This window comes from Molothrus ater, chromosome 6 (assembly GCF_012460135.2).
Source record: "Molothrus ater isolate BHLD 08-10-18 breed brown headed cowbird chromosome 6, BPBGC_Mater_1.1, whole genome shotgun sequence".
Classification (NCBI taxonomy): Eukaryota; Metazoa; Chordata; class Aves; order Passeriformes; family Icteridae; genus Molothrus; species Molothrus ater.
In genome coordinates this window covers 13,763,587-13,787,576 of record NC_050483.2, presented here as the reverse complement: position 1 = coordinate 13,787,576, position 23,990 = coordinate 13,763,587, and the positions used below count along the sequence as shown (strand labels likewise).

The 23,990-nt window shown below is 42.3% G+C and overlaps 2 protein-coding genes across 4 annotated transcripts in view; both read left to right on the top strand.

Moving 5' to 3' along the window:
* The window catches only part of ABCC8 (ATP binding cassette subfamily C member 8), a 73,251-nt gene extending 59,186 nt beyond the window's left edge, over positions 1-14,065 (top strand). For 2 of the 3 annotated variants that reach the window (XM_036383442.2, XM_036383443.2), the window contains exons 30-39: positions 2,871-2,973; positions 4,363-4,476; positions 5,105-5,225; positions 5,387-5,517; positions 6,070-6,148; positions 7,013-7,121; positions 8,577-8,680; positions 9,463-9,596; positions 10,871-10,933; positions 13,443-14,065. In XM_036383442.2, the coding sequence (XP_036239335.1) occupies positions 2,871-2,973; positions 4,363-4,476; positions 5,105-5,225; positions 5,387-5,517; positions 6,070-6,148; positions 7,013-7,121; positions 8,577-8,680; positions 9,463-9,596; positions 10,871-10,933; positions 13,443-13,580 (1,096 nt within the window). In that variant the 3' untranslated portion in view covers positions 13,581-14,065. Of the gene's footprint in view, positions 1-2,870; positions 2,974-4,362; positions 4,477-4,532; positions 4,582-5,104; positions 5,226-5,386; positions 5,518-6,069; positions 6,149-7,012; positions 7,122-8,576; positions 8,681-9,462; positions 9,597-10,870; positions 10,934-13,442 lie in introns of those variants that run through there. The other variant, XR_004980271.2, reaches the window with a different exon arrangement.
* A 5,219-nt stretch (positions 14,066-19,284) lies between these two features.
* On the top strand, positions 19,285-21,200 carry KCNJ11 (potassium inwardly rectifying channel subfamily J member 11). The gene has a single exon (XM_054515258.1). It carries the CDS (start codon positions 19,326-19,328, stop codon positions 20,526-20,528), a length of 1,203 nt encoding a protein of 400 aa, XP_054371233.1. The 5' UTR covers positions 19,285-19,325; the 3' UTR covers positions 20,529-21,200.
* The last annotated feature ends 2,790 nt before the right edge of the window (positions 21,201-23,990 follow it).

Here is a 23,990-nt window from a genome sequence, read left to right as displayed (position 1 = left end):
ATTCCCTCTTGATTCTTCTTGTCACTTTGGAATTAATTCCTCTGTCAAAGAATTGTGTTTGGTGCCTCCTTTTTCTTAAATCCTGCAGTAAGTGATGTGTCTCTGACCCAGCCAGCCATGTGTGTTCAGTGAGTTCTGTGTTCCATCTGTCTACCAGCCTCCTGCCTCAGCTGCTAACCCAGTTATTTTTAGGGCTGTGTAGCTTTTCAGCTGCCTAACATATTAGCAGGAGTGGAGTTTAGACTTGCTAGCGTGAGCATCCCTAAAAATAACACTAACTCAGGAATTCATTCTGTTAGGAGGTGCCAGTTGTTCCTGAAGTGTCCTTACCCTTGGTGAGGATTTATTCAGGATGCATATGGAAAGAAGTTTACAAAAAAATCTAGGGGAGTTCAGAAAGACAGCGATTGCTGTGCCTACAAAAACACCTTCAGCAGATGCCCTGGCCTGATTTATAGTTTATTTTGATACTTCAGATAGCATTTGTGTTAAACAATCAACAAAATGTATATGTGAATGATTCTGCAAAGACTTGTCTGTATTCCTAAAACCCTGGTAATCTGGAGACACTTTCTGAAGAGAAATGCTGATATTTTTGCATCAATCCAGCAACTGTGGTAACTTTGCATCCCTGTTCCACGTGCATGTGCATGACTGACTCATGATGCATACCACACATTCTCTGAGGCTATCTGCCTCACATTCTCTATCTGCCTCACACAATTCCTCATGGTATGAGATAGGGGAGTTAAATGTGGCTGAATTGGTTGCAGCAGCAGCATGGCCATGTCTGTGCAATGAGGGCTGGGGGCAGTGAGCCCTGAGGAGAGGAAGGGCTCCCTAGCCCTGCCATGGTGACACTAATGCCTGATTTAGAAACAGCCATTCTGCTCTGCAAGCACACCAACGTGCTCACAGCCAGCCTGGGTCCTGGGCTGCATCCAGAGCCCCGTGGGCAGCAGGGCAGGGAGGGGATGCTGCCCCTCTGCTCTGCTCAGACCCCACCTGCAGCTGCATCAGCTCTGGGTCCCAGCACAGGAAGGACAGGGACCTGCTGGGGTGAGCCCAGAGGGAGCCACCAAGTTGATTAGAGATGAAGCACCTCTCCTTTGAGCAAAGGCTGAAAGCTGGGTTTGTCCAGCCTGGAAAAGAAAAGCCTTTGGAGTGACCTAATTGTGGCCTTCCAGTACCTGAAGAGAACCTGTGAGAAAGATGAGAGACTATTTACAAGGGCATGTAGTGATAGGACAAGGGGAATGGCTTCAGACTGAAACAGAGTAGATTTAGATTAGATGTTGGGAAAAAATCCTTTGTTGTAAGGATGGCAAGGCAGTGACAAGTGCCCAGAGAAGTTGTGGATGCCCCATCCCTGAAAGTGTGCTAGGCCAGGTTGGATGGGGCCCTGAGCAAGCTGGGCTGGTGACAGATGTCCCTGCCCATGGCAGAGGGTTGGAATGAGATGATCTGTAAGGTCCCTTCCAATCCAAGCCATCCATTATTCCCCACTGCACACAGCAGACATGTATCTTATGTCTTAGCACATGGCTAAGTTGTGGGCAGCTGAATTATTTCTTTTCCTCAAAATCATAAACTTTTTATGTCAAGTCATTCCTGTGCTCAGAAGAAGGATTAAGGTACTCTGCAGTGAATGAGTTTGAAAGCTTCTATAAGCCATGTACTTCATACATAGGCATTCTTCTATATCAGTGTTAGGAGAGCTGAGTTTATAAATAATCAGTGCTTGTCACAGCCATAATAGCTAAAGGATAAGGTAAAGTTTCAGAGGGGGAGATCAAGTGTATTAAACTTTATCATTTAATAAAAGGGGGAAAAAGGCAAGATTTGGGTGCTTAAATTAAATCTTCAGGCCTTTGAGCTTTATATCACTACCCTGGAAAAGACTTTTGTGCCAGGCTTGTGCATTATTAGCTGTAATTGTTGATACACTTGATTATTGGCCTCACTTTAATTTACAGCTATGCAATTAAATATGCCCAGCTAAAAGGGGTGACTGGCTGACTTGAGCACTTGCCAAGAGCCCAGCAGGGAATCACCTCCCATACCTTCTAAATTCATGGCAGATTTCATTGGCACAACTATTCAGATGAGTGGGTGCAAATTCACTATAACAAACTACAAACAGGCTTATTTGTGATTAATCCTGTTTTGTGTACTGTGTCCTAATTCCTTGAGGGAAGGGAAACAGCTCTTTCCAAGCTAATACTTTTTGTTGTGCCACGTTCTTGGACTTCCATTTTCCAAAGTGCCCCATTTGATTAATGATAAAGACAAATGCATTTGTTTAATATGGGTGCTACTATAATGGGAAGTTCTTTGAGTTTATACTTTTTAAACTGTTACTATTTCTAGGCACTATGGTAATATAAATTTTAAAACTTGAGCTTATATGATTGATAAAAACTGAATTCTGCAGCATTAATGCTTCTTTTCACAAGTACAAGCATGCATTATTTTTCTCATTCATATTTTAAATATTTTAGTTTTAGATTTATCTCTCTCTCTCTCAATTATCATGTCATAAAATACATCTATAAAATGCCCAGTGGGACCTGGAAGTCCTAGAGAATTTCAATACAATAATGCAATCAATGCAATAACAAATTACTTCTCAAGACACTGCACAAATACACTTGCCTGTGTCTAATACAAAACTACCAATGATGTCACTCTGAGCTATTGATAGGCTGATTAATACCCTGTGCCAAGCTGTCCATAAGCACATACCTCAGAAATTAAATTTTACTTTCTATTTTTCTGATACCCCAAGGACTGACTCCTTTTTTCCTCTCTTCCTCTTGCTTTCCTGCTTTCTTCCCTTTTTTTTTTTTTTTTTTGTTCCTTTTTTTTAGGTATGAAGCCAAATTCCGACAAAAACTTCTTGAATACACAGATTCCAACAACATTGCCTCCCTTTTCCTCACAGCAGCCAATCGCTGGCTGGAAGTTCGCATGGCAAGTACAACATTATTATTATTATCATTATCATTATTATCATTATTATTATTATTATTGTTACACAAGGAATTTTGACTTTGTTCCAAGTAATCTGATGAGGCATCCAACATTTTCTATACCTTTGCCCTCTATGTCTCTCTGGCTGTAATGAGCATATGCCCAACCCATCCTGGACACTGAATGGGGTATGAATTTTCCCCATAGCCTGCAGCTGTTTTTCCAAGACTGGAATAGTTTTCAGGGGTCACATTGGCTCATCTGTGTGTGAAGAGTGATCAGAGCTAGTTGAGCTGTGCCACCAGCCAGCATGTCACTGTCGAGCCGTGTCAGTCAGTGTCAGCAGCCTCTGCCTTGTGGCTTCCTAGGAACATTTCAATATCTTGGAAGCTCTTCTAATGAGCAGAAAGATGTAGATAGGTTTGAGTCTGTTTTGGAGTCATCTGGAGAACACCAAAGATATTCAGTGGCCTTTTTTCTGCTCAGTGAAGTGGCCTGGCATGAGAAATCGTTTATTAAAAATAATTCTCTAAGAAGCAAGTCAAGGAATTTTATGTTGTGGAAGATTATATCACAATTTTAAATGCACGTCAGGTGTACTAATGCTGTTCTGGTAACATGGGCTTCTTTTAGATGTGCTAAATGTATTTTAATTCACTTTTCATGTCACACTCTATGGCTTCATTTCAGACTCCTCCTTAACCTTTTGCTAATTTAGTTCAGGTATTGGGTATGACTTGAATACAATATTATTACCCTATTATATATTCAGGGCTAGACCAGCTAATTCCCTAATTCTGATCAATGCCTATATCACTAAACAATTCTAACCAGTCCCTAATTCTGATCAATGCCTATATCACTAAGCAATTCAAACACAGACAAATGATAGTTATCCTCCCACAGAGTTTGTTTTCTAGTCTGCTACACAATTTTACTCAAAGAATTGTCTGTGGGAAGTCAAATCACCAATGGTTTAAATTAAAGCAGAAAAAGGCCCTTAAGGTAATAGGTGTGTGCTGTGCAAGAGAGGCTTGTTTGAACAGTTATGGATGGTAGGAACTCAGCAGCAACAGCAGAGCCTCCCAGCAGTTCATCATCAGCCACAGAGATGGGATGCATGAACACTTCCTCCTATCCCAGGTAACTTCAGCTGCATGATTTCAGCCACCTCCATTACATGCTTAAAGCATCTGTGTTGACTTCTCCAGCACAGCCCTGCTGATTGCAGTAACAATGGGTTCCTGGTAGAGTCTGGATGGAGTTCCATGGGGTTTTCTGCCTGTGTTTGGAAACTGTGCAATGGCTTTGTTATTTGTGTGCAAAGTTTTGAGAACGTTTTAATCCTTTGTAGACTTATAATGATGGAGCTTATTCATATTCCTTCAGGAGTACATTGGAGCATGTGTGGTGCTCATAGCAGCTGTCACTTCTATTACCAGTTGCCTGTATAATAAAATCACTTCAGGACTTGTAGGCTTGGGACTAACCTATGCTCTTATGGTAAGAATCTCAGGATCCTTTCTGTCTCTCCCAAACATTTTTTTGTAATTCCTCAGGGCACAAAGATGAACAGGAAGATTGAAGGTGTCTGTACATCTATAGTGGGTACTGTAACATCATGGAAACCATGTGTTTACTTCAGTTCACATGTGATGGTTGACATATTTGAGTGTATTCTTTCTTCAGCTTTGAGATCAAATCTCATCAAGGTGTTAGTTCAAATATGTCAATGAAACATAGACAAGTTGCATCATAATTTTTTATATCATCTTGCATTATGAAGAATACATTTTCAGTGCATCAGTTGTAATTATGCCCTGATATGTCATTCTAGATTGTCCAAACTTGAGTTACCAAAATTATGTCTTTTCACCTGTCTTTATTTTTCTCCCACCCTCTTTTCTGTTGGTGGTGTAGATAGACCTCCACAGTACCAAAGTATCTGTGCACTGCAGTTAGGAAATGTAACCTTTAGTCATTGTTGCCTCCCTGTTGGTGTTGTACCATCCAGTGCATTCACAACTTCCACTTACTGAGGCATTCTTGTGTAGAATATAAACTGCATGCTGGTCAAATGGTGCAAACTACTAAAAATCTGGGATTCAGTTGTGTATTTGCTTTACATCAGGTGTCAAACTATCTGAATTGGATGGTTCGTAACCTGGCTGACATGGAGATCCAGCTGGGGGCAGTGAAAAGGATCAATGGCCTTCTCAAAACAGAAGCTGAAAATTATGAAGGGCTCCTTTGTAAGTGCAGTTTTGTGCAGCATGCAGAAAGAGCTTGCTGAAATTTTAATGACTTTGCAGTGTATCGCCATGAAAAATGTAGTAAATTACCTAATGAACCAAGTAATTTGTTATAAGAGGGTTGATGTTGGGTTTTTCCCTGCCCTGTGCCTGTGGTACAGCTTCATCACAGATTCCCCAGAACTGGCCAGACAGAGGGGAGATCCAGATCCAGAACCTCAGTGTCCGATATGACAGCAACCTGAAGCCAGTGCTGAAACATGTCAATGCCCACATCTCACCAGGACAAAAGGTAAAGAGCTGCAGTGGTTCTCAGAAACTCTTTAGACTATCACATCACACAAATCAGAGTTAAAACATACCACAGAATGTTTTGGTGACCGAATTACAGATGATTTTTTTCTCTCAAAGAATGTAGTGCATTGTTACGGAGTCTGGGGGATTCTTAGCTTGGTGTATTGAGGCAAACACCCTCCCTCTCAGTATCCCAGTGCCCTCCTGTCGGCACACAGTGCCAAATGAAGTGACAGTGAGCCCTTACAGTGCTAGACCTACTTTTTTCATCCTTCTCACATGACTCTCTTGTCTTTATTACCATCATTGCCATTCTCCTATTGTACCTGTTATAGGACTGGCCTTGATTTATCCTTAAATGCTCAGACCCCTAAAAGACAAAAAGTGAACACAGCAATTCTATAATGGCTGGTTGTTTGACTGATCTGTCAGGAGGAGAAGAGGATCATGTGAACAGCTCCTCCACCCTCTCATCTGCAGTGTCAAGTACAGATGTTATCCATTTCCTGTACTTTCATTGCCTGATGTTCATCTGCTTTCTGTGTCACAGATTGGGATCTGCGGCCGAACAGGCAGTGGAAAATCCTCCTTCTCTCTTGCATTTTTCAGAATGGTTGACACCTTTGAGGGTAAGATAACGCTTTTGTGTGTCACTCAAGCTTAGCACCTGAAGGTTCTTTGGTAGTCTTTTCCTTAACAGCAGCAAGTCTGAAGTGTGATTTTCAAATCTGCAGGACACACTCTTTGGCCCTGTTTAAAGCTGATCTCATCTGTCACCTAACAGCTGTGCCATTTGTAAGCCAGATCAATAAAAATTCTGCTTGATAGAAGCAAAAGTCCAAGAGTGACAGATGACAGCCTTTTGTGCAGTTAAATCACAACAGTAGGAGCAAAGCATAAAAGGGCAAGGTGTTCAAGTGTAATCTGTACTCAAGGCACAGATGGGATCCACTAGGCCCAAAAAACTCTGCACTTGGGGGTTTCAGCTTGGCCTGCTGCCCTGGAATTTCCTGCCATATTTCCTGCTCTGTGTGCCTCACAGAGTACATCTCAAAAAGATGTCAGCCTGTTTTCCAGCCACATCACCCACAGACCCCCTATGCAGATACAGACAGTTGTACTCAGAGATAAGATTTCATAGTGCTCAACAGTAATTTGGCTTTCTGAAAGGCTTGTTGCCCCTGGTAATTAATCCCTGATTGAAGTAATGTCTGACCCTGTTGTTTGATAGCTGTATACTGATCAAGCAGTTAAGCAGTGTATCTAATTATTCAGAAGGTACTTCAGGTCCCCTCTGTGTGCTTTCCAGCTGAGCTTATTCTCAAGAAAGTTGTGCTGCTCTTTTAGTCAAAGCATATTTCTTTGGTGAAGAAGGGGCTATGTGATACAAGGCCTGTTCCTGCTGTACTGCCTTTCAGCCTGGAAGTGAGCCATGTCTTTGCCAGCAGCTGTGTGGCACAATAAACACACTGTCTCCCCTTTCTTTTGAATAGGGAGGATTATCATTGATGGTATAGATATTGCCAAGCTGCCCTTACAGACACTGAGATCCAGGCTGTCAATCATCCTCCAAGATCCTATTTTATTCAGTGGAACAATCCGGTGAGTACCAGCAATAAATAAAAAACATGTAATTGCTTCTGTGTCATACAATATGAATTATATGTTATAATTGTACTATATATAATGACTTTTATACCAAGCTGCTCAATTCCAGGCTCCTCAGCTGGAATAGGGAGGATCACTGCTTTCTGTCTGTGCTTTTAATTCACCCCTGCCAGACTAACCTCTCCTCATGCCTGAGCCTGGACAGGACACTGTTGGCAGAAGACATCCCATGCCTGGGAAGCAGGGAAAGCCAATATTTATTCCTCCAGGATCCAGTAATCTGTTTAGCTCACTGATCAAATGCCCATAACCACCCAGCATTTCTTGAAACCTTCTTTCTCCTACATCTGTTTTCATCTGTCTGCCTTAAAATATGAGATGTAAAAAATGCAGACTAAAAAATTGCTGTAGACAGAGAGAAAGCAAAAGAAGAACATGAGAATTACTGGGAGCCTGGCCTGGTTTATCCTGGAGATTTTTAATTTTTTTTTTTCATTCTCCTCCTACTTCTCGAAGATGATGTAGTAGAAACAATGGCCAAAAGTTGCAGTTTCCAACAAATGCCCTTCCCTGTGTCTGTGCCATTTACCTTAGGAAGAAACAGTACAATCCTCAGTGCACTGTTAGATCCCCTGCACTTTTAGTTTCTACATAAGTGATTGGAGTTCACTAAAAAGGATACAGGGTTCAGGACATGCCTGAATAGACCATGATTCATTCACATCAGAAGATGATGTGATTGTATTCCTTTGTTTTATTATTAAAAAATGTATTTAGGCCACCATCGATCCTTCACAACTCATACAGCAGGAGTAAAATGTAAAAATAGTGTCATGCACCATTGAATCTTTTATTGTCATTCTCCATGCTAATGTAATGTGATGTGAGATTCACATTTGTTGCTGTCACTTCTGGGCCACAGCAAGCTAAAATAATGTTCATCTGTTCATAAATCCAAGATTTTTTGAATTGCAGTGAAGACTTCAATCTCATAATGCAGTATGAAGCTTGATTATTCTGTTAACATTTCTACAGCAGTGAAGAACAAAGAGACATTGTATTTAAAAGGAGGGAGGGTAAAATCTTGGCCTTTGTTAAAATTAAATGTTAATTTAGACTGAGTATAGTCACAGTTTTTCTAGTAAAACATGATTTATTTCATTTATACAGAACAAAATAAATTCCAAAACCATAAAGATAGCCACATAATAGCAAACTTTTCCCTTTCTGCTTAACTGACAGTCAAATTTTCACCTTAATCACATTGGTATAAACATTGATTAAGTCTGGGAAATTCGGTGGATTTATACCAGTGATAGATCAAAATCAGGCCCAGACCTTCAGTGCATGATTCTAATTATCTGCATTTTTGTTCCTAAGCACAGTAAAGGAAGAAATCCATTGCAGCAGTTTCTGTTGACTGATAATCTTGAGTTGCCCCTGCTGCAGGTTTAACTTGGACCCTGAGAAGAAGTGCACTGACAGCATGCTCTGGGAAGCACTGGAAATAGCACAGCTCAAGCATGTGGTGAAGGCACTCCCTGGGGGCCTAGGTAATGAGACTTCTGTTTGAGAATATTGTTTCCAGCATCCACAATGTTCCTGTTTCACACTTCTTTACTTATTTAGAAGGGCAGGTGATGAAGAAAGAGCTTTTAAAGTTTGTGGAAAGTGACAAAAAGTGCCTGCAGGCACTTTTCCTATATCTGTATAATTCCTTTACCAACTGTACCTGGGGGGCAGAATCCTCTTTTTTTCAAATGAATGGTTAAATTATTTTATATCAGTATGTCTTTGTTTTGAAGCACTGAGGTTTATGGGTCTTATGAATTCAAATAAGCTGTCAACAAGCCAGGTGTTACTTAGAATATTTTGTATTTTCCAATAGTCACGTCCAAGGATGAAGATTCCTAAAGCTTCAAGGTGTGAATCATTTGGCCATGCAGAAAAAAAAACACATCAAAAAACTCCCACCAAACACCTAACAAAAAACCAAAAAATAACCAATAAACTCCCTTAAAATGGGAAGTTATACAGCCCTAGGGTAAAGAAATTAGGGATGCTGGTTTGACTGGGGGTGCAGTGTCCTAGACTGTACATGTTTCAGAGAAACTTGCTCTTGAGCATCCTCAGCTGCTTTGATGATTAACAGATACAGAGAATACAGGGAGACAAAAGTACTGGTTGTGTTGAACACTGGGAATAAGCAGGCAAAAATGTGTCACCAGCAGCTGTAAGCCTAGGAAATATTGCTTTACACTGAAAGTGAGACTCTGTTTTCTAAGCATATGCTCTATTCTCATCTTACCTTAGTGATTTTCTGTATCACTTCCAGATGCAATAGTCACAGAAGGGGGTGAAAACTTCAGCCAGGGCCAAAGGCAGCTCTTCTGCCTGGCAAGGGCTTTTGTGAGGAAGACAAGCATCTTCATCATGGATGAAGCCACAGCATCTATTGACATGGCAACAGTGAGTTTGAAGTGCTTCTGATTTCTTTTACTTGATATGTGAAGTAAAAGGTGGAAAGCAATTCTGTCAATTCTGTAATATGCTTACACCATATTTAGTTGCAGACATATTTACAAACCCAGGTAGTTGTGAGTTACTGCTAACAAATCTAAAGAGCTTTCAAACCATTTTACTAGGGATTGAATAGTTATGCCAGGACTGATTGCATTAGGAAAATGAAGCATGTTATTTTAATTGGCAGCGGGGTTTCTGAAGTAAACAAAGCTAGGGAAGGTCAGCTGGGATGGTCAGTGAAGGGTGAATTGGCAAGTGAAAAGTTTTCCCAGCATGGTTGGCAGGAAGTTAGAAGGTTTGAAAGTAGAGGCAAGGAAATAAACACAGACACAGAAAAGACATAGTGGATTATTGCATTAATTGCCTGGAACTTCTAGGCAGATGCTTAAGCACTCAGTAATAGTGCAGTGACTGGATTTCAGCCAAATAGAATAGTACATTTTTTCATCAGTTATGTTGTTATAGGAAATATTTCAATTTTCTTTCCGCTGTAAGTAAAGAACATAATTGGAGAGGTTTGTACAATTTTTAGTTCAGTAAAATGTTAGTGTTTGAGCTTCAGCAAGGGAACCATAGTGCAGTTAAAACACATTTTGAATTTTGATGCATTGAACATAGAGTTCCTCCTTTGCAATACCTCTCTGAAGAGCAGCTAATAACAAATGGAGGTATCTGTGCTCGTGACTCTTCCAGGCAGTTTGGAATGCAACAACAGTCTCCTAAATAGCAAAGGATGAGTACTTGTTGAGTGAGAGCTATGTATGTTAAGGCCATCTTAAATATCATCTCCACTGTTAAATATGCCAGGTACAGCACAATCCCTTGCCTGTCCCTGCCACCCCTTGGTGTTAGATGTCCCCATTGTGCTGGGACATTCCTGGGCTTGCACTGGGGTGAAGGACATGCCACAGAGGCGCCAGCATGGGCAGCCTGGCAGCACCCAAAATTCACCTTGGATCCTCCTGAGTGTCACACTGAGGCCAGGACAGCAGGAGTTTGGGGCCAGGGCTGTCTGCTGAACCCCAGAGGCAATGGCAGGAGAGACCAGGCTCTGGCTTAGTTTGGACACGTAGCTCATTTTTCACTTCTGCAATGGATGATAAATAACAGCATGGAATAGTCAGTGGTTACTTACTGGAGCCTTCTTATTCTTCATCTTCTCTGTGTCTGTCATGCAACTTCTGTTGTTTGAAAAGCACCAAATGTTCTTCCTTCCCTAGGAGAACATTCTCCAGAAGGTGGTCATGACTGCATTTGCTGACCGCACTGTGGTTACAATAGCAGTAAGTACAGTCCCTGCTGCCATCCTAATGCTAACAAGGATCTGAAATGCCCCATTAGTCACTTCTTGTCAGTGTTAATAAATATGGTAATTAAGCCAGTCATCTTTTTCTTTTTTTAAGTGGTGTTTAAATGTAAGCTTTCTTTTCATTTTTTAAAATTTCTTACTTAAATTTATAAGTGTGGCTTCTTAAGTGTGTTGCGTGATGCCAAGTCAAATCACCTGTAAAGGTACATAATCTAAATATGCTCTCTATCTTGTTTCCCATTTTAAGCTAAATTAAAATGCCATATACTTTGCTGCAAAATATGAATTTCACCAAGCTAAAATAATCATTTAACTAAGGACAAGTAAATACACATTTCAGGGAGGTGAAATGAAGTCAGTATGCTTCTTAACATTTAAAAATTCAACATAAGAAATCTGTGCTCAGGAATCTCTGAGCATCATTTATTTTTACCTAGGAAATGAGTAATAGAAGACCTGATTTATCTTATGGTATCCGTCCAGTGTGTCATTATAAAAAAGTAAAGGAATCATAACCATGACATTTCCTGATTTCTCTGCATGAAAATTCAGATTTGCACTGCATTCTGCATTTATGTATCTTTTTCAGTTTGTTTGGGGACAGGCTGAAAAAGCTTTATTATTCTTTGGCACTCTTAGTGAGTTTTAAACTGCACAGTTCAAACAACATCTTGGAATAAACTTACTTTGAATATTTTTGCTTACTTCCAATTGTAAATGAGGTTTACAGCAGGTGGGTTTGTATTCAAAACATTCTATAGTAGAAACACAACACAGGGGGTTTGTGGCATGGGTAGTGATTATGGGGGTGTGGGGTTTTTTTGGTTTGGTTTTTTGTTTGTTCGGTTGTGTTGTTGATTTTCAGGTGTGGCTTTGTTTTGTCTTGGTTTTGGTGGGGTTTTTTTTCCCCAGAAAAAGCCATATATTCCTAATTTCTGTTTGGGAAGAATAGGAATAGCAAGAGTTATAGTACTGGCTCTCTGTTATCTTCTATGTTACTCACAATTGCCAGGGTGGCAGCACTGATTGTGTTACACTGAAAGAGATCAGACAAGGGCAGCAAATTCAACTGGAATGTGATATTTCAGTCCCCTGCCCCTGCCTGTAGAGTGGAGAAATGTCATAGAAACTGCAGAAGATATGAGATTTGTAGATGCCATCAGTGATTATTGTATGGAAAATCTGGTTAGGAAAGCCAGAGAAGGAAATACAAGAGTTGTTTTGATACTGAGGATGCTCCAGACTTGATTAGGAACCTTATGGGTGAAGAGCAGCTGTGTAACAGCAACCATAATATTCTGAGACTAAATATCCCTGAGGGAGTGATGCAGATCCAAAAAAATCCCATGCAGTTACAGTTAACATGAAAAAGTGGAATTCTGTCAATATGAAGAGGCTTGCAAAAAACCAAATCCAAAAATAAGTGGTAGGGGGAAAAAAAGCTAAAAGAAGCAGCAAAGGAGATTGAATCTTACAGGGATTATGGAAATTACTGAAGCATTTTATTTAAAAAGAAGATGGAAACAATGCATGCTATTTATTTAGGTAATGCTTGAGTTAGGATAGAAAAATGTGGTATGGATAAAGAAATAAAAAAGATTATTAGAAACAAGAAGACTGAACTCAAAGTCCATAGTTCCCACATACCTTGAATATTGTGTGTAGTTCCAGTCTCCTTATGCCCAGAATAACACATTACAAGTGAAAAATGCTGAGAAGCAGAGGATGATTTTGGAGGTGTTGGATTTGCTCCTGGAAGGGAGCAGCTGAGCAGGCTGGGGCCCTTCTGTGTGGAAGAAGGACAATGTCAGACATGTGAGAGAGGTCTGCAAAGTCACAGGCAAGGGGTGTCAGGTGAAACTCTGAGCAACACAGCCCAGAGCACACAGAAGAGGGAGTACTTGTTCATACAGTGGGGAGGAAGTATGAAAAAGCCTTTTCCAAAGGATATGGGTGCAAAATGATTGTGAAAGCTCAGGAGAAGATGTGGCCCAAGTCTTCTAAAACTGGATCAGCTTTCTAAATAGATAAACCACACTAAACTCAGGAACCACCCCAGACCCAGATACAATCCAGGAGTCGGAGAATTCCCAACTTCACACAGGCACTTCCACACTCAGTTGCCCAGTTCCTACTCTGCCTGGCTGCCTTCTTTTGGCTGCACTTGGGAGCAGGAAAGCCAGAGAAGGAAATATAAGGGTTGTCTTATATTTCCTCTGGGTTGGAGACATTCTAAAGGGAACTCATAGGACTCCTCATACTCAAGTACCTGGGTAGTTTTTAGGTACTTGAGTATCCACCTGGCTCTTGGTCTGTATATTCATCTGCAGTATTTGCACAGAAATTAGGATGAAAAGTAGGCTAAGTAGCCTTAATCAAACTTGAACTTGATAGGAAAATGAATTTGTGGAAGTCTGTCTTATCCTGGAATATATTGAATAGAGAGATACACTGACCTGGCATTTTGTTTATTTGTTTTCCAGCACCGTGTGCACACAATCCTCAATTCAGATTTGGTTATTGTAATGAAGAGAGGGGTTATTTTGGAATATGACAAGCCTGAGGTTCTGCTAGAACAAGAAGATAGTGTCTTTGCTTCTTTTGTACAAGCAGATAAGTAATAAAAATAAATAAAGCATTTTAGAATACAATTTTATTATTTTCTAAAAAAATGTAATATACCTGTAAATAAATATTATTTCATAATAAATTGAGCTATTCCTTTTTTAATAAAATGAGCCATTTTTTCCATCCAAAGCATTAATGAATTATCTGTGTACTTTAACTTTTGGTATACTACTACGTTTCTTTTTATTTGCTGCCAAAGAATCATGAAACATAGTTAAAAAAAACTACATGGGTGACTACAACAGGATCCACATCAAACAAACATAACCAGCATGGAGTTTTTATGTAACTCTCAACCCCCCCATGATTTATTAACATGTTATTTTTTATGTGTCATAGCCTTACTGTAGATAATGTTCATGACTGACTAAATGCAGAAGGAAAAATGCTATACCAAAGGTATCTCTCAAAAGCTTGTATCTCTTCCAATGAAATGACTCTGTAAAGCTTTAATATCTAAATACAAAATCTATAAAACGGTTTTTATATTGTGGTTTATTGATAGTGCCTGAGTTGTGCCTTAGACTCTCCTTTAATACTGTCTAGAAATGAATCACAATCTGATTCCATCTTTCTGCCCACTGAATACTATTACAGATTCCAAAGCAGGATGGAGGCAGACTCCCTCCCAAACTGTGAAGAAGCTGAGGGGAGGCAGGCTGTGATAAAGTATCAGTGCTTAATGTACACTGTTTCCAGACCAGTGCAGATGTACCAATTCATCTGGAAATTATCCCTCCAAGTCTGGTAAATAAACAGCATTAAACCTTTCAGTGCAGCTCAGGGCCATGAGAGCTTGACTCATCATCTCCTAGTTTCACATATTTCACCCACTGTCATGCTGTCTCTAGATTTACTGTGACCCTTACCAATAAATTCTGTACACTCAAAAGAACTTTTAGCCACTAAAATTCTCCTAATTCAGCTAGACAGCTACTTATCCCTGTCCTGTGACAGTCATTCCAGGACTTTTTCATTAATGGAGGGTTAGAATGTCAATAATGGAAGGCTACAATGAGTTTTGCACTCATTGCACTCTTTTTTTTTACAGCAAGTTTATCTTTACATCCATTTTTTTGTTTTGTTACTTCCCCTATTTGAAGGACTTCTAATGCTTAAAAGAGCTCTTTATCTTTTAGGGCTTTTGGGTTTTTTTCCCAATTAGTTTGGAACCTCTTTTTAAAGTTTTAAAAGTTTTCTTTTCTAGAAAAAGACACCTCAGTGTTCTCATGGGCTATGTGATATTTTTAAGGCATTACTTCTAGCACTGCAGCAGAGAGCCAGGGAAAATGAAGAACTGTTGTTGCTGTTTGTGTTACCAGTTCCAGAGCAGAGGATTTGCAGCACATCCCTGCTGCTACTTGGGCAATCATGAAGGGCAGGTAAGTGGCACCAGAGGAGAGTGCAGAATGAACCGTGGTAAATGAACAGGATATGGCTATGCAGATGACAGGCATCAGCTCTGTCATTGCCCACTACTCTTCAAGAGAGGCAAAAAGGCCAGTTGGGAGCTTTCTCCTCCTCCAGGGAATTGTTTGCTGGGCACTGTCCAGGAAAGAATGGCTGCAGAACTGTTGCAGGGTGTGTTTTCACCCTGGAATGCCAGGCTTCCATAAGGGCTGAGAGAGGAGTAGTGGGAGCAGAAGGGCACAGAGCAGGTTTCTGCCACAGCTCCTGGGCATGCTGGCTCCTGGCTTCCCATGACTGCTCTAAGGCAGGATCTCATCCTGTAAAGGCCTAGGAAAGCACCACTCTGCAGGACTCCTCCAACTCACACTGCAGGGGCTCTGCAGCCCTCTGTGGAAGCTCTTAGAGATTCTAATGGCAAGGGGAGAGATGCAGAGAAGAGAGGTTTCATGGGCTTTTAATGAAGTGTCTGGGATTTGACACTGCAATTTGGGCTTGCTCCTATTCCACAAGCTTCTCCCAGCCTAACCCAGAAGGGAGTGCAGGGAGGAAAGGACAGGAGGCTGGACTTTATCCTGCAGCATTGAGAAATTAAAACTCAAAAGTGTGAGTGTCACATTTCCATTTTAAATGGGGCTCATAATTCCCAAAGTAGCATTGCAGGAGAGTAGGGTGAGTTCATTTATATCCAACAATTAGCAATTTTTAATGGTACCCCACTTCTGAATCAATATCTGTGACCAGGGAGGCTCTTGGCTGCCACTGGGACAGGGCATTTCCTCAGCACATTTCAGCTGGTCTTGTTTATGTGGGGCCAGGGAGTTCCTACCCCTAACTCCAAAGGATTAAGGGTCTCACCAGTGACCAGGAGCAGTTCCCAAGAACATTTTTCTGTGGTGTGAGGCTCACTAACATTACCCAAGTCAGCAGACCTCATTGCCATGAGATGGACAGCCCAGGAGTCTCTGTAACCAGGCTCACAAATGTGTTTGTATGGCAGTGAGGCATCACTAAGCAAAGGGCTGTACTGCAGTGGCTGCCAGACAGTGCAAGCCAAGCCAGGCTTTCAGTTTTCCTGAGGGCTAGGACTTGTCCCAGTCCCAAAGGTGTTAGGGGATAGGCTGTCCATGGAGCTGCAATCAGAGGTTCTCTTGTTGCTTTGTATAAATGCTTCCACCATACAGAAAACTTTATAGGGTTTATTCCCTTGTTTTGGTGTGGCCAGGAAACACAGCATGGCTGCTTCATCAGTCCTCTTCCCAGCTCTGCTCCTGCTTCCCCTTGCGGCTTTGCAGAACCAACTCTGATCTCTTTTCTTCTGCCTACCTACTCATACTGCAAGGTGATTCATGAGGCTTAATTTCAGACTAACAGTCTGTAGCCTCTGAAGCTTTACTCAGGTGCTAAAGGCAGAGTAAAAACATGGCAACAACTAAATTTTAATTTGACAGTTATCATAAGATCTTGTTTGATAGCCATTAAAATTAGAATAAATGGAGGGGGGGAGTTTTGAAGTGTAAAACCTATTTTGTGGGTGGAAGAACTTGCCCCTCATGATTCAATACTACAGAGTGGGATTGTTCATTCCTGTGAGGCCAATTGTTTTCAGCAGCTCTTAACACAAATATGTTGGCTCACTCAGAAGATCTGTCACTTGATCCATAAAGATAGCTCTAGAAATTCTTCAGCAGAAGCCACTGGCTTTGCTATCCCATCTCAGCCCCTAAGTGCTCAGAGATGAAGAAGTGGTAAATGACAGTCCCATTGCAGAAGTGGAAGCAATGAAGCACTGCTCTAGAGAGTTCAGGATTCCTGAAAGCAGCGTGGTGAGTGTGCTCATAAATCACCCCTCCCTGGGTCCTTCCTAGCACCAGGCCATGCAGCAATTCACTCTTCCTCCAAAACCCTCTCCCCCGACACAGGTTTTTATCCATCCCACGTTTATGGAGGTACCGCCCTCTGGAGGAAAAGGCACAGAATAAAGACCACGCTTAGAAAAGAGTCAGGAAAAACGGCACAAAATTCAGGACTGCCTCTGGAATCCCTATGTCCGTTTCTGCAAGGGTGTAAAACGCTGCCCATGAGTTGCCTGGTGTTCTACAGCCTGTTTATGCCCACTGCAAAATTCTGGAAGTAGGACCTGCTGCCATCAGCTGCAGAACTACACATCTGACAAGTAAAACTCCAACTTACTTCATCCTTCTGAGTGATGGGTTTTCTTTTCTTTCTCATATTGAGGAAAAAAAAGGTTAAAAAAAAACTAGGCCTTTTTAGAAATTACATTGTCATATAAATCATGTAGTTAACAAACTATAAGTGTAGGTGCAGGTGACATGCACACCAAGGACACAAAAAGAGTCCAGGAGATGACTAGATGAAGGGATGTAAAAGAGAAAGGGTTAGAGAAAAGGCTTAGCCACCTTTGGCTAACTTAGTGGCCTGGCAGGGCTCGTTGTTGCTATTCTAGATTTATTTATCAAAGCAGCAAGAAAGATGAACCAGATTGGGAAACTGACCCCTCCAAAAGGAATCAATGTGTGCAAGGACGTGCCACCATTCCTACACAGAAAGTACAAATGGTCCAAAGTAATAGTAAACAATTAATTACAAGACCTATAACTGCTCAGAGAGCTCAGGGTGATTACTTCAAACTTCTATTCCAAAATCCCTAGGTCGGCTGCTTTAAGCAGCTGTAGGTGGTGGAAGTTACTTTCAACCCCAACTGGCTGATTCCCAGACATCAAGTGGACAATTGCCTTGCCCAGGGAATCAGTGCCAAGAGCTGTTTACAGTGTGCACCAAAGCACTCAGAGCCAAAACTAAAGGGAAAGTCCATGGACACATGTCGTGCAACTAGAAAATAAATAATCACAAATCCATTGGTACTAAAGAAATAACTGTTATCCAGAATATGCTGGGATGCTGTAAAAACTCCACAATGTTGATGTCTAAACTGAAATAGAAACAAAATATTGAAACCAGAGGAAATAAACACATCAATGAGAATATTGCTGTTTATACAGCAGCAAAGCCACATCAGAATGTTTTTACATAATGCATCTTGTCAGGAGGACACATCCTCATAGGCCCATGTATGTATTTACACAGAGACATCCCAGTGTCCCAAACAGGTTCTAGCTTCCTGCCTCCCTTTGTTGCCTCTTCCAAGGATTTTGGTGCCTGTCTGGAAGTTCATGTCACTGGGGGTTAACCCTTTCCAGCCAGACTTTTTTTTTTTTTTGCAACTATTGCTGCTGTTCGGACTGTGGACATTTTCCTGAGAAGCCATAGCTCACACCATTTCACAGTCTCCTCGCTGCATTAAAAAAAAAAAAAAAACCTTGTTTATTCTAAATAACTCTGGCAAAATTTTAAGTGGGATTGAGCCCCTTTAGTTTCAGGTCTCTTTTTACCCATTGCCTCCTTGGATTCAGCTCATTCAAGCAAATCTCCTATCACTGCCTTCGATTTATCAGATGAATGCTTTCCTCCTACATACCAAAAGACATGCAGGTGAATTTCAGTATATAATAATAATAATAATAATAATAATAATAATAATAATAATAATAATAATAATAATAATAATAATAATAATAATAATGTTGCAATGCAATGACAGTAGTTTATAATAATAATATATTATATAAATAATAATAATAATGTTGCAATACAATGACAGTAGTTTATTATCATTATATATTATATATTATATATTATATATTATAATAATAATGTTGCAGTACAATGATATTATTATTATTATTATTATTATTATTATTATTATTATTATTATTATTATTATTATTATTATTATTATTATTATTATTATTATTATTATTATTATTATTTTACAAATTCCGTCTGTAAAATTGGCCCGTACCTTGTTTTCCCCCCGCCCCCATCTCACGGAATAATCACCCGACATGAAGCCACGGCATCCGACAGAGGAGCCCCTGCTAAGGGAAGGCAGCAAACCCGTCCTGTATCAAATGTTTACATACAAACCGCGGCCCGAAACCCTTCCCCCGGAGGGAAATTAAAAAAAAAAAAAGGAAAAAAAGGAAAGGAGGGTGAAAAGGTAAAGAAACGCCCCCAGCTCCGGCGGGGAGCGCTCCCGGGCCGGCTGCGGCGGCGGGGGCTGCGGCGGCGGCGCTCCCCGCTCGGCGCCGGGCGCGGCCGCGCCCCCGAGCCCGCGGCGCTCCCTCGGCCGCGGGCGCGCAGAGCCGGCAGCGCGCAGGGGCGCGCAGAGCGCGCAGGGGCGCGCAGAGCCCGCACGGCCCCTCCGCCCCCCGGCTGGCGGGGCGGTGCGCGGCGGCGGCGGCGGAGCCATGCTCTCGAGGAAGGGGATCATCCCCGAGGAGTACGTGCTGACCCGGCTGGCCGAGGATGTGCCCGATCACGCTCGGTACCGCGCTCGGGAGAGGCGGGCGCGCTTCGTGGGCAAGAACGGCGCCTGCAATGTGGCCCACAAGAACATCCGCGAGCAGGGGCGCTTCCTGCAGGACGTCTTCACCACCCTGGTGGACCTCAAGTGGCCGCACACGCTGCTCATCTTCACCATGTCCTTCCTGTGCAGCTGGCTGCTCTTCGGCATGGTCTGGTGGCTCATCGCCTTCGCGCACGGGGACCTGGACCACAGCACCCGGCTGCAGCGGGAACCCGCCGAGGGGACGGCCGGGCCCGCGGCCGCCTTCGTGCCCTGCGTGACCAGCATCCACTCCTTCACCTCCGCCTTCCTCTTCTCCATCGAGGTGCAGGTGACCATCGGCTTCGGGGGGCGCATGGTGACGGAGGAGTGCCCGGCCGCCATCCTGGTGCTGATCGTGCAGAACATCGTGGGGCTGGTGATCAACGCCATCATGCTGGGCTGCATCTTCATGAAGACGTCGCAGGCCCACCGGCGGGCCGAGACCCTCATCTTCAGCAAGCACGCGGTGATCGCCCTGCGGGAGGGCCGGCTCTGCTTCATGCTGCGGGTGGGCGACCTGCGCAAGAGCATGATCATCAGTGCCACCATCCGCATGCAGGTGGTGAAGAAGACGGCCAGCCTGGAGGGCGAGGTGGTGCCCCTCAACCAGATCGACATCCAGATGGAGAACCCCGTGGGGGGCAACAGCATCTTCCTGGTCTCCCCGCTCATCATCTACCACGTGATAGACAAGAACAGCCCCCTCTACGACATCTCCCCCATGAACCTGCACCACCACGAGGACCTGGAGATCATCGTCATCTTGGAAGGGGTGGTGGAGACCACCGGCATCACCACCCAGGCCAGAACCTCCTACCTGGCGGACGAAATCCTCTGGGGCCAAAGGTTTGTGCCCATCGTGGCAGAGGAAGACGGGCGATACTCGGTGGACTACTCTAAATTCGGCAACACGGTGAAAGTGCCCACGCCCTCGTGCACTGCCCGGCAGCTGGAGGAGGACAAGAGCATCATGGACACCATGCCACTGTCCCCGAAAGGCACAATTAGGAAAAGGTCTGTCAAGCTAAAGCCCAAGTTTACCATAAGCGAAGAGCCTTCCTGATGCCTTCTGACTGGGAAACTCTGTTAGGGCTTTGTGTCTGAAAGATCTCATGAACTCAAAACACTGAGGTGGCCTCTTACTTTTTTTTAAAATTCAGGTTGGTAGCACAAGGTATGTTCTGGTGTTATTTATTGTGGGGAAATCTAAAGCTAATTATATTTTTTTAAAGGTGTGAGAGATTTTAAGCAGAACTGGGAGTAGGGAAAATCATGGTCTGCAGCTTTAAATTTCAATTCAGACTATTTAATCACACGATCATTCTGCCTTGATTCAACTGCAGGTAATGACGCATTTTCTCAAAAAATAAATGTATATTTATCCTCAGAGATTGCAGGGTTTTTAGGGTCTTGCAGTGTTTGCAAGTCAGTAGTTTTTAACTGGTGTTTTTTTTCCTAACTTGAACAATCGATATAGCAAAATAAAATATTAATAATTAATAAAGTAGGCTGGATTTAAATGATAAAAAAAGGGTCAGGCAATGACACAAGACCAGATCTGGAAGTGTCTCTATATTATACTGTATGTCTCAAAGAAATTAACTGCTGGATTTGCATCATCCATATTGTGTTGTATGGAGCCACTCCTACCACATGCAGTATGAAATGTATTTGAATATTTACTTTTGTTTATTTTAAAAGCCTTTACACTTCCAAAATAAAACATTCAGGAATACCTTTTTGTACTGTACATTTCTGAGAGTAAGCAATACTTTGCCTTTAAAAGGAATAGCAGATAATATACAGTTGAAATCAATTATAAATAGGAGAATTCTGAATTTTAATTTCAAAACGAAGAGAAGCAACATTCCCTCTCTCCAAGCCACATGGCAATAGGATATTCAGTACAAGAATTAACCTCTCCCTTGGGTCACGGTAAATTCTGCTAGATAATCAGGGAATAAAAATAGAATTACATATTTTGAATGAAAGGACAGTGCTGAATGCTGAAAATATATCTGCATGCAGTAGGGAAAACCTTTTACTCCTTTCCCTCTAGTAAAAGAAACAAAGGCTTTTTTGTGCTTAGGGGAAGGAAGGGTGCATAAGACAGCATGTTCACTTCTGGGATGCTGTGTCAAAAACATTACTGCTGCTGAGGAAGCAATTCCCGTTCCAGTCTCATCCTGAGCTCCCTGTGCAGCTGGTGCCTGCCTTGGTTTTTAGCTGGCTCCAAGATCTGTCATTTGCCAGCAAACATGAAGGAGCCATGTTCACTCTCTCTGTCCCACAGTGACAACAGGAGCAATTCCCCTTCACCCACTCCTGCAAATCCACTCTGGAGCTCCTGGTAACAGCAGCAAGTTTATTTCTACACAGGGTTATTGGGACATGGCACCAGCATTAGCTACAGGGCAAACTGCCACCCAGGTAAAAAAACATACAGTGTCCAAATAAAACCTATAGAAGCATCACAGAACTGTTCCCACACCTGGTTTTACAGGCTGTGCAGAGAGAACCAAGTTACTTTAAACATCATTATTCAAGGAGGATCTAGTATTAAGACTTGTGTGTTCTGTAGTTCACAACAGACTCCAAAATCGTTTGTGTTGGCAATAATATGGCAAATTTCTGATGGCTTGGCAGTGTAACTGTATGACAAACTCATTCAAAAGGGTAAGAAAACTTCTACAGTGATTATGGAATATTTTCAGGCATCTATAATAGAGCAATCATCGTTTGGGTGAAATCAAGTATTGGGTTAAAATGAAAAAACATTTGTTATGTTTTTGGTGTTTATGTATTTTGGCTTTAGGAAGCATTACTACACTGCCAGTTACAGGAATAAATGCCTGCTCAGTTTCCAAATCCCCAATACACCTATATTATTCTGTGAACAGCTCCAAAAATGTGAAATGAATTTCACAACAAAATGACAGTAAAATTAGCATTAGCAAGTAGTCAGCAAAGAGAATTTGGAAGGGCACATTTTATATTATAATCATACCCCTCCCCCCGTTTTTTTTAAAATAGGGCATGATTAAATGCCTTACATGATTAAATTTCTTCTCTAAGCCTGAGTTGATTTGTCACGTTATTTTCTGGCTTTCCCTTTTTTACTGCCCCTGTCTCCCAATGCCTCTCAGAGGGCACTTACAGTAGAGCTCCCTGCATTTCCCAGGCACCTTTGTTCCTTTGAAAGTTCACTGTTCTTTATCACTTGCCACAAAATCACTGCTCTGCTCTCACAAGAGAGCATACACAAAATATTAGTTGGCTTTCCAGTGACTTGAAGTCCTTGGCCTGTCCCTAAGTCTCCTTAGTGCCTTATTTCACTGTGTAAGATGCACCTCAAGGTTCTCTCATAAAACCACTTCAGCTCTGGCTGCAGATCTTCTCAAGATTTGACCTAAATGTGAAACAGTTTCAGCAGCAATACCATGCAACTATTTCAGGAACTGATGCAAGCTTCTTTTTGCCCTGGGGAAGTCTGTGAAGCTGAGAGGTGGAAAATTCTCTTTGTTCCCTGTGAGATGGGAGGGGAAGGATGGGAAGAAACAGCTTCTGTTCACTGGGCTGCTGTCAGGAGCATCTTTTATGTCATTTCTTTTTCAAAAATCTGCCTAATTTTTCTGAAGTCTTGCAAACCAAAAAGGATCATAATATTATGAGGAAGGGAGGATTTGTGCTGTTAAAATCACCATAGTGAATTATTTGAATCAAAGAGCTGGTGATTTTGAATCTCAGGATTGTTGTGATATAAAATCCTTCTGTTCTTTCACCATTTCAAATATTCAGAAGCATTTTGGGGGCAGAGCAAGGAAGGACGAGCGTATTTATTTTGCACTAAGGATATTACTTCTTTTTGGGGATCCTTTCAATTTGTCCTTCATGAGGTGTTTGGGAGCACAGGTATCTGAAATTGTGCTTAGAGTTCTCCTTCTGCTGCCCACCCCCATTCTCCGTGGGAAGGCTCTGAAGAAGGCAGCAGTGCCATCATTTCTGCACAGCAAAGTCCTCGTTCCCAGCAGTGAGCAAGCACTGTGTTTCCCATGGTTCAACTCAGAAGTGAGTGGGCTTCTGAACTTTCTTTCCCAGCCCACGTCTCTTTTGGGAGGTGGTGTCACAGTTTGGATCCCGCAGAGCAGCCAGGAGAGCTGTGGCCCCCACGTGTGCTGGGCACAGAGGGGGCTGCGGGGGCAGCTGGAGGCTGCATCCCCTGCTCAGGGCTTGCCCTGGCTGAGCTGTGCACATGGATACAGGCAGGAAGCCCAGGGATGGGTTTTGGCTGTGGCAGAGCCATGGAGCTGCCTGTTGTGTGCTTCAGGAGACCATTGTCAGTTTGTGCTCACAGGGTCACGCTGTTCATTCGCTGCTTTTGAATTTGTGGGGCTGCTTGGATGGGGAGAAGGATCACAGAGCTGGCTAATCAGAAAGGGAGACTGCAGAACACTTGGGTGTCACAGCTTTAAAATACTTGTAGTGACTGCTGGTGAGCCACTGGGCATCTCAGTTCATGTTGCAT